At 33.7% G+C, this 15,767-nt stretch overlaps 1 protein-coding gene across 1 annotated transcript in view; it reads left to right on the top strand.

Moving 5' to 3' along the window:
• Window positions 1-15,767, top strand: part of DPP10 (dipeptidyl peptidase like 10) — a 365,506-nt gene that overhangs the window by 289,544 nt on the left and 60,195 nt on the right. The window contains exon 10 of the mRNA XM_030916466.1: window positions 4,807-4,914. Coding sequence (XP_030772326.1) covers window positions 4,807-4,914 — 108 coding nt within the window. The remainder of the gene's footprint in view (window positions 1-4,806; window positions 4,915-15,767) is intronic.

Below are 15,767 nucleotides of genomic sequence, written 5' to 3'. Positions count from 1 at the left end.
CAGTGAGTTCTGAAATATCCAAATTTATGCTTGCCATCTCCTCTTAAATCTGTAAAAGTAGCTTCGTACTCCCCAGGTCTAAACTGAACTCATTCCTTTTCTAGTCAGTCTTATTTATTTTTAGCATAGGAGTCAATGACAATAATTATCCATGCAGATCTTAAAACTATTTATCTAATAATCATCCTTGAATCTTTTCTCATTTTTATCTATATATAATTAATATGTACATATTTTACTTTCAAACATCTCTCAAGTCAATTTACTTTCCTCTAATTCACAAACACTGTCCATGTTCAAACTACAGATCCAACACGTCTCAACCCCTCAGGCACCTGCCAATCTGTTCACACTGCAGGCTGACTGAGTGACCTTTTTAAAATATGCATTTAATTGTTGCTACTAGCATTCCCCTCATACTTGCACTTCCACAACTCAAGAGAACTTTTCTCTCTTCTTTCTGTCCTTCAGATAAAGACCAACATCCTTAAAAGGTCCACAAGTGATGAAAGTGAAAACTTTTTCAGCTCTGTGTCATAGAATCGTTTTACGTGTTTTCTCCAGTCTAGCTACATGGACCCTCATATGCACAGGGACTTCATGAGTGCCCTTCCTTCTGAACAAAATTCCCTCAAACTTCCTTATTTGAAGCCTATTTCTTTTTCAAACCTTGGCTTAAATCACCTACATAAGAAGTCACTTCCTCTAGCCTAACCAAATCACATCTCCCAATAAAAGTTATATTAAAGTCAAGTGTAATCTTTGTGTAACACTTACACAATTATTGCTATGATTTTTTTTTTTTTTTTAGCTAAGATACAAGGGTGTGAGGATGTTTATTTTTTGCTCCTAATTGTAAATCAAATGCCTAGTATAGAGTTCGAAATGTAAGAAGAGCTCAATAGATATTACTGAATGATTAAGAACAAAAGTAAAAAGGATTATAAATAATTGTTTGTCTGAAGGGTAGGTAGATGGATAGACACAGATTCATGTTTGTATATATATTATGAGTATATGTGTCTTTATACATGATTATCTATTAATATAAATACTTTTACCTTAGTCAATATACAAAATAAAATGGAAAAAAATCTCTGATTTTACAGCCAATAATAGACTCACAAATTTCAGTTAGATACAGAAAATAAGAACAATGAAAAATATATAACACACAATACTGATGATGCATTCTGAATTTCCCTCCGTTATTAAACATCTTTTGCTGTTACTTTTATTGCCAGTGACATTCATAATAGTTTAACATATGTTAACATAATGCATGTTCTTTAGAGATTATGCTATCTAATTTTTAAATCCCAAATTTATGAATGTTTAATAGAAACTTTTTTTAAAAAACAAAGCATCCAGTTATTATTCAGTTAGTAAATGCTGTTGGTCATTTTTCACAGTTGATTTTTTTCTTCAGAAGCTCTAAGAGAATTTTATGAAATACTTAGAGTTATATGAAATTTAATGGATGAGCATGGTAGCAGTAATAAGAAGCAGCAAATTTCTAAGATAATTATACATTTAATAGAATCATCATGTACTCTTTTTGCATAGTAGATAAGGCAAAGAGAAGTAGGCATGCTTAGCCTAGCTTTCAAGGGACATGCAGTTGGGATGACCACTGTATGATAGATTTGGTCAAGGGATAGAGTCCAATATCCCCAGTTCACCATATTGTGTGTCAAAAACACTGACTTGTATAATGTCATGAAACTGAGCAGTGAGATTGGCACTACTTGTATGGAACTGAATGTTTATCACCAGACATTGTCAAGTGTGGGGGGCAGAATTTTTAGTCCAGCAAGGCGTTTGAGATTGTAGCCCTCATCTTTTCCTTTTCTGAACTACTTGTAAGGTACTAGAACTGGGAAGAAGGCAATGTAAATGGGAGAATGCTCATATATATCAGTATATGAGAAAAAAGCTATTAATCTTTTGAGAGAAGTACAAAGGGAGAATGGTAAGGTAGGAGTTGCTATGTGGGGGTAAATCTGGTGGATAGAATGATATATATAACTAGTATTTTTGTTCATTGTATCCATACATTCATCTATTCACCAATTATGAGTTGGGACCTACCGCGTCCTAGGCAATAGAGCTAAACAGATAAAATTTAAAATTTAGTTCAGTTATTAATTGCCTAGTGAAGGAAGCCAAAAAGTTAATAGATCAATGTAATAAACTGCACTGGAAGCCATGATAAAGATGAATACAAGATACTTTTTAGAATATCTGAGGAGAGATTTCCTAACTAGGGAAATCTTTGAAATTCTTTTGTTTCATGAGAATAAGTAAAAAATGAATAAGATTTAGCAGAAAAAGGAAGACGAAAAGGTTGTTCTAGACAAAAGAAACTCCAAGAGAGAAATTTCCCACAGGAGCAGGAGATGGAACAAATAGAATTATTGACTTTATTATAGTTGAAAGAAGTGATTCACTCAGTCAAGTATTTTGTCAGTATCCATTATATGCTCAGTTATACAATTTTTCCAACCTTGAATGGTATATTACTTTAGAATTTTAAATTTATTACATATGTTACTTATATTTTCATGAATGTTCATAAGGCAGATAAGGAAAATATCCTTATTTTACTGTCAAGAGATGTATTATAAATGAAGCTAAAATCAGACTGTTCAGTATATTAAAATACTTATTAATTGACTGATTCATTCGGTAAATAATTATTGAACTCAATTTACATGATATTCACTGTTCCAGGTGCTACAGATGCAATAGTGAAAAATACAAGTTTCCTGCCTGTGGGGCGTACATTTACAGAGAACTGCATGCATATGTACATACATACATACATACATACATACATATGTAAATATGAGACTGGTGCATAAGTAATTTAGGTTCTTGCCATTACTTTTAATGGGAATAAGGCAATGTAAATGGGAGAATGCTCATATATCCGTATATGAGAAAAAAGCTATTCATCTTTTGAGAGAAGTACAAAGGGAGAATGGCTTTTAATGGCATTACTTTTCCTGGCAAGAACCTCAATTACTTCTGCACCAATCTCATATATACATATATTAATGTATGATATGTACATATGTACATACATTCATATACATACTTTGCCATCAAAAGTAATAGCAAAAACCACAATTACTTTTGTACCAATCTCATGCATGCATACATACATACATTCATATACAAGCACATACATACACAAATCATACACTGAATGGTGTTAGTTGCTGTATTAGTCCATTCTTGCACAGCTGTAAGAGACCAGGTAATGCATAAAGAAAAGAAGTCTAATTGGCTCTAAGTACTGCAGGCTGTACAGAAGCATAGTAGCTTCTGCTTCCAGAGAGACCTCAAAAAGCTTCCAATCATGGCAGAAGGCAAACATGGAGCAACACTTCACGTGGCCTGAGAAGGTGAAAGAGAGGGATGGGGGAGGCATTATACACTTTTAAACAGCCAGATCTTGTAATAACTCATTCACTCACTGTCATGAGACAGCACCCAGGGGATGCTGCTAAACCATTCATGAAGGATTCATCCCCATGATCCAGTCACCTCCCACCAGGCCCCACCTCCAACACTGGGGATTTCAATATGACATGAGATTTGGTTGGGACACAGATCCAAACTATATCAGGTGCTATGGAAAACTAGAAAGAAAATAAAAGGAGATGATAGATGTCAGATAGAGTTGGATGGTCTGAGGTTCCTAGTCTCACTTTATATAGAGTAATAAGGAAACACCTTATTGATAAGGAGATTTCAGACCAGAGACCTGAAAGAGATAAGAGGAAGAGCCAGACCAAGAGAATACAAAGTACAAAAGCCCTGGAGCAGGATCGTGCAGGAACCGAGTGAAGAAGCAAGAAAATGAAAAATATGAGATCAGAAAGACAGTAGAGGGCCAAGTCATCTAAAAGGGCTTGAAGGTGACTGTGCAGAGCTACTCAGGACCCATATCAAAGCCTTGCTTTATACCATATATGTAATCACTCTCATGAATCCAGCAGAAAAAACTCAATGTTTCATCAGATAAATCTATTTTCTTAATGTTTGTGTATATATATGTATATATATGTGTGTATATGTAAAATATATGTGTGTATATATGTATATATGACTTTCATCATTTAATTTTCAAAAATAATTCTATTGATTAAATGTGTCACCAGAGTTTAAAAACTATCAAATGGGCTCACAGTTGTAGGTGGGCGTTTGTGTTTCTGTGTTTGTGGAGAGATGAGCAGTAAGGATGGTAAATTTGAATTAAATAACTTTCTATAGAATCCTTTCAATTTTGTGGCCTGTTGTCTTTTGTATTTTCAGTAAATTTATGAATACATTATCAGAAATGAACCTTCAAGTACCTACAGTTGCTGAAGAAAGGATTTCAAAAAATATATTACAGAATTTTATAATTAAAAGGTTTATTTTGATAAACTGGTGCAGACGTTTGCATGTTCCTTATCTTTGAAGGATGTATCACTAAACACAATCTTATGTGAAGATATGACAGTTCTTGTTTGAACCAATTTAGAAAGTGTCTTTAGTCTAATAGTAAATCATTCATATCCACCATGCACAAAATTTTCTTATCCTTCCCACAACTCAACCACATATGTATATAATGTATCAGATTTACTTTTAAAAAACTAAAAAATAGCATGCATTCATTTATTTAAAGTAGTGTGCCCATTTTCCTAACTAATTTTAAATCAGTATTTGGTATAACCCATGAAGGAATGAACAGTAGGCAGCACAGGTTGCACGCATCTTTCTGAGATTGTTCTATGCTCTTCCATATTTTAGAATGAGGAGCCCGTGTTTTCTAGAGATGGCAGCAAATTCTTTATGACAGTTCCTGTTAAGCAAGGGGGACGTGGAGAATTTCACCACATAGCTATGTTCCTCATTCAGGTAAGTGCTGGCTTTTTTCCATGTTTTGATTTCATTGTCCTCATGTCACTGAAGGCCCAGTTCTTGGGGCATTCTAAACCTCTAGTTCATGGCCGGGAAACCCAGCCATATATACAACTCACAGACATCTTAGGAAGAGGACCTCCATCCATAGCCATACATTCAAGCCTTACCTTCCCAAAAAACAGTCTCAACACTCAGTACAATTTAATGAGTTAGATGTGTGTCCTGTGAACTGAGGGCTTTGGGGTATAGAATTTAATAAATAAAAACCTCCCAACTTTTGAGGACCTGAGGCAATCTAGAGAAGATTTTTTATTCAGTGGATACATATAACCTATTTTGTACAAGTAATATTTTCCAGGTGCTATAAAAGTTTTAAATACTCAAAACAACCTAAATATCCACCAAAAATTGATGGTTGAATAAATTATGGCACATCTCCAAAAGCAAATACAGTGCAGATTTTTAGAAACAGGATAAAATAGATGTTTTATGTTAAATAACATAGATTTCATGTTATAAAGTATAATCTATGTTATATTTTTATAGACTTTCTGATAAAAAGAGGGGAAAGGTTACTTTTTAATCTAATCAAAGAATATGAAGGGTTTATACAGTTTTGTTATTTAAAAATTAGTAAATTCAGGTAGTTAGTTTAAATATGACAAGGCTAATGAGTCAATCTGAATTTAATTTCCAAGAGCAAGCATTCATGAAAAAATAAAGCATCCTTCAAAATCATATACATAAATACTCTAGTCTCACACATGGGTTAAAGACTCTAATGAAAAGTGACCGTGGCTGAAATGGGATCTTTATGAGAGTTTTACAAACTAGCTAAGAATAATTTTGTACTTACAAAATACAGAATAAATATAAATATGGCAAGGATACCTAACTGACCTTAGTAATCTTATGTTTTTAGAACCTTTAAGACCTGGGCACATTCTCAAATGATTACCATTATCTATATACATTTGTATTGGACAGCTTCATGCTTTTGAGTCTCAAAATGTTATGTCAATAGTTTAAAATTTGAAACTTGTTCAGCGTCTGTGCAATTAAAATAATTGTCATTATTTCAACTTTAATTTTAATCAAGACTGAAACAAATAATTTGGAACACATACAATTTCCACAGTACAGATGTAGATTGATTTTCATAGTATATTATTAAGGTGGAAAAACAGGTTATAAACTAATGCATAATGTGATCCTATTTATGCTCTAAATAAATGTATGCATTTATAGATGGATAAAATTTTGGATGTTTTTATATCTATGATTCTATAAGTCAGTTAATTATATCTATAAGTCAGATATAATTAAGGGAACTTTTTTATGAAACTGAAGGGAACTAGACTAGCGAATTACCTTACTTTATAAACGTTTGCTAATTAAGAGTCAACTTGGTTATCACAAATATTAGAGAACTATTTTGGCCCCCAAAATAACACACTTTCCAAATCTTATAACTGGTTAAAACATTTCATTGAATTTTTAAATTTCAGTATTTTATATTCAAGAAGCTCTGTGAAAAATGTAAGGGATAAAGAAGATTACATACAAATTATAGATATTTATAAGAGATAGTGAAGGATAGGAAAACTTGCATAGTACATCTTTGTATATGTAATTCCCCAAAGAAGACAATCTGTCCTTGACTGTAGGTACCTTGTTGTGCTATCAAATACTAGATCTTATTCTGTCTAATTGTATTTTTGTATCCATTATTCAACAAATAAATAAGAGAAATAGTGTCTTTTAAAAAGTATGACATTGGATAGGGTTGTGATGTTAACATGTAGGAATTAAAATATTTATACACACCCAAACCAAGAGTTTTTTTATAAGCCTAGGGAAGAAATACCTTCTATTTTACAGTCAAACCAGCCTAACATGTAGGCTAATTCCTGTATTTCTGAAATGTTCAGAAGAAAAACTTAATAAAGTTCTTACATTGTGTTTACTTTGTTCCTCTTCTATATGGAGACTATTACAAAGCCTTCATTGAAGTAGAAAACATTTTTCTTCTATTCTGGTTGCTGTTCAAGTAATTTGTGGTTTGCCTCATTGAGAAATGAACATGACTACATGATTATTTATGAATATTTTGGCAATTGATTAAAATTAGTCTACTTTGCTAATGAGTCAGAAGTCAGTGCTAGGTAAATACAATTTATACCTAACTTTAAACACACATAAACACAATCACATACATTATTTTAGGAAATAGCTTGCACTACCTTGCCTCAATTTAAAAATAGCTAACAAAAAAGCTATTTATGATTTATTTATGACTGCTTAATTAGCATTATGAACTATAAAATTCTGAAAAATTCAAACTGAATAAACTGATAAAGGAGTATATAAAATTACCCACAATATCATTACCTCACATTCTCACACTTTTAATCCATTATTGTGTATATGTTAAATTCTTTTTTACATGAGAAATATATAATTTTCCCCTAAAGATTGCAATTATAGCATAATATATATTTATAACATTAAAATAATAACTAATGAGCATTTTCTTAAAACATTTAATTGTATTCCTAATATTTAACATTTTACATTTTTCTTAAATATGATTTCAATAGCTGCTCAGCATTACATCAAGCAGATGTACCATACTACATTTATTTATTTATTTATTTATTTATTTATTTATTTTTAAAATGTATTTATTTATTTATTTTTTTTTTTTTTGAGACAGAGTCTCACTTCATTACCCAGGCTGGAATGCAGTGACACGATCTCAGCTCACTGCACGCCTGCCTCCCGAGTTCAAGCGATTCTCCTGCCTTAGCCTCCCGAGTAGCTGGGATTACAGGCACCCACCATCATGCCTGGCTAATTTTTGTATTTTTAGTAGAGGTGGGTTTCACGGTGTTGTCCAGGCTGGTCTCAAATTTCTGATATCAGGTAATCTGCCTGCTTCAGCCTCCCAAAGTGCTGGGATTACAGGCGTGAGCCGCCGTGCCTGGCCTGTACTGTATTTAAATGATCCAAGTTTATTTATCATTAAAGTTATTTCTGTATTTTGATGTTAGAAATGATTTAGAATTAAAACCCCTTATAAACACATTATTTATAATTCTTCCCACAAAATTATATTTCTAGATGTTAAAACATACACAGGCGGAGTATATCCATATGTATGTATTTGTTTAGGTTTTGATGTGTAATGCCAAATTGGCTCTCATGCACACGTATGTTTATTGCGGCACTATTCACAATAGCAAAGACTTGGAATCAACCCAAATGTCCATCTGTGACAGACTGGATTAAGAAAATGTGGCACATATACACCATGGAATACTATGCAGCCATAAAAAAGGATGAGTTTGCGTCCTTTGTAGGGACATGGATGCAGCTGGAAACCATCATTCTTAGCAAACTATCACAAGAAGAGAAAACCAAACACCGCATGTTCTCACTCATAGGTGGGAACTGAACAATGAGATCACTTGGACTTGGGAAGGGGATCATCACACACTGGGGCCTATCATGGGGAGGGGGGAGGAGGGAGGGATTGCATTGGGGAGTTATACATGATATAAACGATGAATTGATGGGTGCTGACGAGTTGGTGCGTGCAGCACACCAACATGGCATAAGTATACATATGTAACAAACCTGCATGTTATGCACATGTACCCAGGAACTTAAAGTATAATTAAAAAAAAAAAAAAAGTACAGTAATTTACTGCCTAAACAGTAATGCATGCCAGCATTGATGACTTTTTACCCCCTTTTCTTCACTTGCCATGTTACCTAATTCTACTTAAAATTGTTATGCCTGAAAAGTGAGAAATGACAGAACTGGGGCCTTGGCCACCAACAGTCAGCCAGATCACCTCTGCAGTACTTGGAGCTGACCTATGTTTGAGAGCTTACTGGTTCACTCAGAATATATTTATTTGTTTGAAGTACCTTACTACATGAAATTACTAAATTTTTGCAAACATTTGCTCTCTCATATTATCAGTAAGTACATAAAAATCATTAATTAGAGACCAAGCTGGAAAATTATTGCTTTCAAGCTATTTTCATTATGGAGAGTGATGATTGTCATTACATATATTTTAGGGTTTTTTTTTTTTTTTTTTTTTCCTCTCGTTTACAAGAGTGGTCCTTGTTAAAGTGATCCCAAAGGATACAAATAAAAAGCAAAGAATGCATGTGTTTTCCTCCAGTCTTCATTTAAACATTATTTTAATTTTATAGAAACTGCAGTATTGTATCCTGATATGTCAAATTTAAATTTTAAATGCATACTTTTCCCACAATGCTAAATAATTTTGAAAAAAAATTCTTTAGAAGATTAATATTGAGTTGACTGGATGTGCATCAATAACTATTATTTGTTGTTCTGTGTTTAATTTACTGGCAATTTGTTGTAATGATAGATGTCACTGTATATAAAGCGTATTTATATTGTGGATTATTTCTTTAGTATTGATTAACAAAAGTGGAATTGCTGGATCAAAAGTAAAAGATTTCTGAGGCCTACTAGATGTATTTCCAGGATCACTTTCAGTATGAATATATGAAAGCAAAATTTGTGAGTGTTTTCTCCACTTTCATATATTCTATTAAAGATAATTTTTTTAAAAACTATGACTTTTCTGAAATCTATATAGCTAAAGAAATTGTTCTTCTGGATAGAGTGTTTAGTATGCATTTTAATATCAGTTTATGTACTTCCTGAGTTATACACTGATACAAAACTTTTTACCCCAGACCATTAAACTTTTGATCACTTCAGATATTTGCCCCTTCACTCCCTGAAAAATATTTGTTATGTTGACTTCAAACTTCTGAATTCTCATCTCAGGATCTGTAACATTCTACATCCTGCCATTCAGGCTGCAGCAAAGAGATAGTTTTTTTTATCAAAGATATAGCACCTTTTTCTCTCAAATATGGAGTAAGCAGAGTTTTCATTGTGTTCAGTCGTTCAGGTTCATCGGCATTTTAGAACGGCCCTGTCATCTTCTAAAATTGTGTTAAATGAAAAATTATATGTTGGTGAATCCATTCACTTTCTCTATTCAGCAACACAAAGTTTTACCCATGAGACCTTATGATTTCACTTGGAAAAAATTTAAGTACATTATTCACTGCAAATACTGTGGAAAATAGTATGCCCCCAATCCACAATTTTATCACCTAATCAACCCAGTAAAATTTTTGCATTAACTTTCATTGCTGTATCTGATTAGGACATTGTCTGAAAACAATTAGCTCATCTCGTGTGGTGAATAGATGGCAAATTAAAGCATGCTATTTTTAAGCACTACATTTCCCTTATTTAGAAGCTATAAACGTTAAAATTTAATATAATAAATTTGAATGAATAATGTGTAATTAGGTAAAAAGCACATGCACCGTTAAACTTGTATTGATACCGAATGTGTTTCTAATTTGTAAATAGAACTATAAAACTAATATTTAACTTCCTTGAGCAGGATAAAAATCTCTGTGAATTCAAGGGCACTTGTCTGATGTCTAATGTTCCAAATAAAAACTCTATTCCAAATTTCCAGCCCTTTTTTAAGAATGAGTGAACTCACAAGGTTTGCTGCTCTTTAGTCTGAAATTAAAGATGAAATATTAGTTCAATTTTAAATACATTATCATATTGCCTTTATCAAAAGTTCACTACAGTTTTTTATTTATATGCAGTATTTCTAGTCTATCAAGTTAATACTGCAGAGATTATGGATGCACAGAAAGAAACAAATGTTACCGTAGAGTAAAAACTGCTGTTCTTTCCTGCTTTGTTAAGTGACATTTCCTGTGATTGTATTTCTGCTGAAGGTGCTTGAAAACCTAACTGAAGTACAAACATCCCTTTGTGAAACCTGCTCAAATCCCTTGATATTTATTTTTTAACTGTCGCTCAGTCATCTACCATATTCTGATTGGTATTAAGATTATTAACCAGATCAAAATTAATGTGCCCCCTGCTGTGACATTCTTATATAGGTTATTAGAAAGTAAATCTTTGCTATTATATGCAAAATGGGGGTTCAACCTATTCCCCATACCGTATTTGCCCTAATAGGTAAAAAGCAAGCAAGGCAATTACAACTGTTTAAAATAAATCAAAAGGTTGTAGGGTTGTTATTATGGCTTCTGACAAGGGATCTTTTGGTCCTACACTTGAAAGTATAATATTTTGAACTAAAAGTATCATTGAAGTAAATAGTGTATAGTTTTATTTTTTTATATTCTGTTCAAACATTTTTCAAAGCATTGAGTTTTTACTCATGGCAATTTTAATGTTACATTTCATTTGTCTTTAAAGCACACATACACACACACACACACACACACACACCAAAGTATCTTGAAAAACAGAAAATAATTAACCTAGAAATCTGTGGGCCAAAAGTTTCTCCAGATGTTTTCAAATATTGAGCAAAGTTTCTTCACTTTTTTAATGTTTTGAGATTTTTTTATCTTGAAATTGGCATCAAAGATGCACTAAAACCTTGAAATTTTAGTATCCCGTCCTTGGCTCATTCAAAGCAGAGCCTGGAAATGAGTAAGAAAGAGGAGCTATCCACTGAGTTATTTTTCTGTGGGAACTTGGCAATAAAATGTATGACTTTAGGACTCTGTGCCAGCCTTTGGGTTGTGCAGGTCTCATATCTCACAATGTATGTAATGTAAGTGTCTTTGCACTTACATCGTTAGTCAACAAATACTTGTAAATCACAGTGGTACATCAGATAGTATACAAAGAAGGTGACACAAAGAAGTCACAGGCTTGCTGTTGACCTAAAACAGCTAGATGTCTAGAGAACTTCCACTAAGAACATAAAATAGACTTCTTAGGCAGATATTGAAATGCAAATACACACCAATAAGAAAATTTTTCAAAGGAAGATTCTGTTAGTACACATGTGTAGTAAGCTATAGAATGCCTTTTTAGTTTACACTTTCAGTTGTATGGGAAAATAGATGTTATAATAAAACTGTCCCATATGAACCTAATTCTGAATTTATTTTTACCAAAAATGCATTGAAAGTGTTACTCAGCTGACAGATTACACTCTCTGAAGACAATGCAATTGAATTGCACAAATTATAACATTTGAAAGGTCAGACATTTAGAAACAAAATATAATTTCTATTCATAGTTTCAAGAAGAAATCAGCAAATACTTAGAACTAAATGAAAATACTACACATACCAAAGTACGTGGTACATATAAACAATAATTTTTAATATATGCAATAATGTTATATGCATACATGAAATTATGTATATATCCAATGTCAGAATTTAGAAAAAGAAGAGAATAAATTCAAATGTAAAAGAAAGCAAATTAGAAATGAAAGAGTAGGCTGGGTGCAGTGGCTCATGCCTATAATCCCAGCACTTTAGGGGGCTGAGGTGGGCAGATCACCTGAGGTCGGGAGTTCGAGACTAGCCTGACAAACATGGAGAAACCTCATCTCTACTAAAAATACAAAATTAGCTGGGCATGGCAGTACATGCCTGTAATCCCAGCTACTAGGGAGGCTGAGGCAGGAGAATGGCTTGTAGCTGGGAGACGGAGGTGGCTGTGTGCCAAGATCGCGCCATTGCACTCCAGCCTGGGTAACGAGCGAAACTAAATCTCAAACACACAAACAAACAAACAAATGAAAGAGTAGCACTTGTTAAGCTAGTAAGCAAACATGAAATAAAGCGGTGTGATAAAACAAATAAGTTCTTTGGAAAAAGTAATTAAATCTGTAATAGCTATCAAGGGTAATAATAACTTGGACAGCTCCAAAGTATAAATAATGGAAAGGGACAAAATTACAAATTTTAAAAACATTAAAAGAATACTATGAATAACTTTACGTTGATAAACTTGAAATCTAGGAGAAATGGATGCAATCCAGAAAAAAAATCAAAAATCAGATTTAAGAAACAATCAAAATCCTCCATAGTGTTAAGAAAATGGAATCAGTGTTGTAAAATTTTTCACATCAGGGAAAGGTTGTTTTTAAAACTGAATTTAACCAGATATTCTAAGAATATGCACTTCCAATTTTATGTTATTTTGAAAATGAGAAAAGATGGCATATCTTTAGTACAATTTATGACATGGGTATCATCTTGTAACCAAAACCAACTTAAGACAATATGAGAAAGGACAGTATAAGAGAGTTTAAAAATACTGAACCAATTATTGACAAGTTGACTTATTTAATGCATTTAAAAAATTAACTCATTTTTCACAAAGGAATGCAAAATTTGCTTAAAATTTCAAAAATATATAAGATAATTAACTGCATTTAAATCTTCATGAGAAAATTATAATCACCTTAATAGATGCAGACATAGGATCCAACAAAATCAACAAATTCAGTATTCAAAAATTCAAAATTCAACAAAAATCAGTATTCAAAAACCTTAGAAATTTGGGAATAAAGGGAACTTCTTTTAGGTGAGAAAGGCACTTGCCAAAAGGTTCATTAATGTAGCATAGTTGATAATGGAACAGTAGTAACAGTCCCTTTAAAATCAGCACTGAGATAAGGAATCAGAATGAAGTAACTTGAGTATACACAAAACCAGAGATAATAGTTTTGTGGTTTGTTTGTTTGTTTATACTTTAAGTTCTGGGATACATGTGCAGAAGGTGCAGGTTAGTTACATAGGTATACACGTGCTATGGTGGTTTCCTACACCCGTCAACCCATCATCTACATTAGGTATTTCTCCTAATGCTATCTCTCCCCTTGCCCCCCATCCCCTGACAGGCCTTGGTGTGTGATATTCCCCTCCCTATGTCCATGTGTTCTCATTGTTCAGCTCCCACTTATGAGTGAGAATATGCAGTGTTTGGTTTTCTGTTCTTGTGTTAGTTTGCTGAGAAAGATGGTTTCCAACTTCATCCATGTCCCTGCAAAGGACATGAACTCATCCTTTTTTACAGCTGTATAGTATTCCATGGTGCATATGTGCCACATTTTCTTTCTCCAGTCTATCATTGATGGGCGTTTGGGTTAGTTCCAAATCTTTCTAATCCATTCTAATCAGTGTTCTCTATCTACGTAAAATGATTAAGGAATAGAATGATAGTATTTCTTTTTTTTTTTTTAAATTATACTTTGTTCTAGGGTACATGTGCATAACGTGCAGGCTTGTTACATATGTATACATGTGCCATGTTGGTGTGCTGCACCCATCAACTCGTCAGCACCCATCAACTCGTCACTTACATCAAGTATAACTCCCAATGCCATCCCTCCCTCCTCCCCCCTCCCCACAGTAGGCCCCGGTGTGTGATGTTACCCTTCCCTTGTCCAAGTGATCTCATTGTTCAATTCCCACCTATGAGTGAGAACATGTGGTGTTTGGTTTTCTGTTCTTGCAATAGTTTGCTGAGAATGATGGTTTCCAGCTGCATCCATGTCCCTAAAAAGGACATGAACTCATCCTTTTTTATGACTGCATAGTATTCCATGGGGTATATGTGCCACATTTTCTTAATCCAGTCTGTCACATGATGGACATTTGGGTTGATTCCAAGTCTTTGCTATTGTGAATAGTGCCACAATAAACATATGTGTGCATGTGTCTTTAGAGCAGCATGATATATAATCCTTTGGGTATATACCCAGTAATGGGATGGCTGGGTCATATGGTATTTCTAGTTCTATATCCTTGAAGAGTTGCCATACTGTTTTCCATAATGGTTGAACTAGTTTACAATCCCACCAACAGTGTAAAAGTGTTCCTATTTCTCCACATCCTCTCCAGCACCTGTTGTTTCCTGCCTTTTGAATGATTGCCATTCTAACTGGTGTGAGACAGTATCTCATTGTGGTTTTGATTTGCATTTCTCTGATGGCCTGTGGTGATGAGCATTTTTTCATGTGTCTGTTGGCTGTATGAATATCTTCTTTTGAGAAATGTCTGTTCATATCCCTTGCCGACTTTTTGATGGGGTTGTCTGATTTTTTCTTGTAAATTTGTTTGAGTTCTTTGTAGGTTCTGGATATTAGCCCTTTGTCAGATGAGTAGATTGCATAAATGTTTTCCCATTCTGTAGGTTGCCTGTTCACTCTGATGGTAGTTTCTTTTGCTGTGCAGAAGCTCTTTAGTTTAATTAGATCCCATTTGTCAATTTTGGCTTTTGTTGCCGTTGCTTTTGGTGTTTTAGACATGAAGTCTTTGCCCATGCCTATGTCCTGAATGGCATTACCTAGGTTTTCTTCTAGGGTTTTTATGGTATTAGGTCTAACATTTAAGTCTCTAATCCATCTTGAATTAATTTTTGTATAAGGAGTAAGGAAAGGATCTAGTTTCAGCTTTTCTACTTATGGCTAGCCAATATTCCCAGCACCATTTATTAAATAGGGAATCCTTTCCCCATTTATTGTTTTTGTCAGGTTTGTCAAAGATCAGATGGCTGTAGATGTGTGGTATTATTTCTGAGGACTCTGTTCTGTTCCATTGGTCTATATCTCTGTTTTGGTACCAGTATCATGCTGTTTTGGTTACTGTAGCCTTGTAGTATAGTTTGAAGTCAGGTAGTGTGATGCCTCCAGCTTTGTTCTTTTGACTTAGGATTGTCTTTGCAATGCAGGCTCTTTTTTGGTTCCATATGAACTTTAAAGCAGTTTTTTCCAATTCTGTGAAGAAAGTCATTGGTAGCTATTGTCCCTGTTTGCAGATGACATGATTGTATATTTAGAAAACCCCATTGTCTCAGCCCAAAATCTCCTCAAGCTGATAAGCAACTTCAGCAAAGTCTCAGGATACAAAATCAATGTGCAAAAATCACAAGTAACAGACAAACAGAGAGCCAAATCGTGAATGAACTCCCATTC

This window comes from Rhinopithecus roxellana, chromosome 14, assembly GCF_007565055.1.
Source record: "Rhinopithecus roxellana isolate Shanxi Qingling chromosome 14, ASM756505v1, whole genome shotgun sequence".
In the NCBI taxonomy this organism is placed as follows: Eukaryota; Metazoa; Chordata; class Mammalia; order Primates; family Cercopithecidae; genus Rhinopithecus; species Rhinopithecus roxellana.
This window is presented reverse-complemented; position numbering and strand designations above follow the sequence as displayed.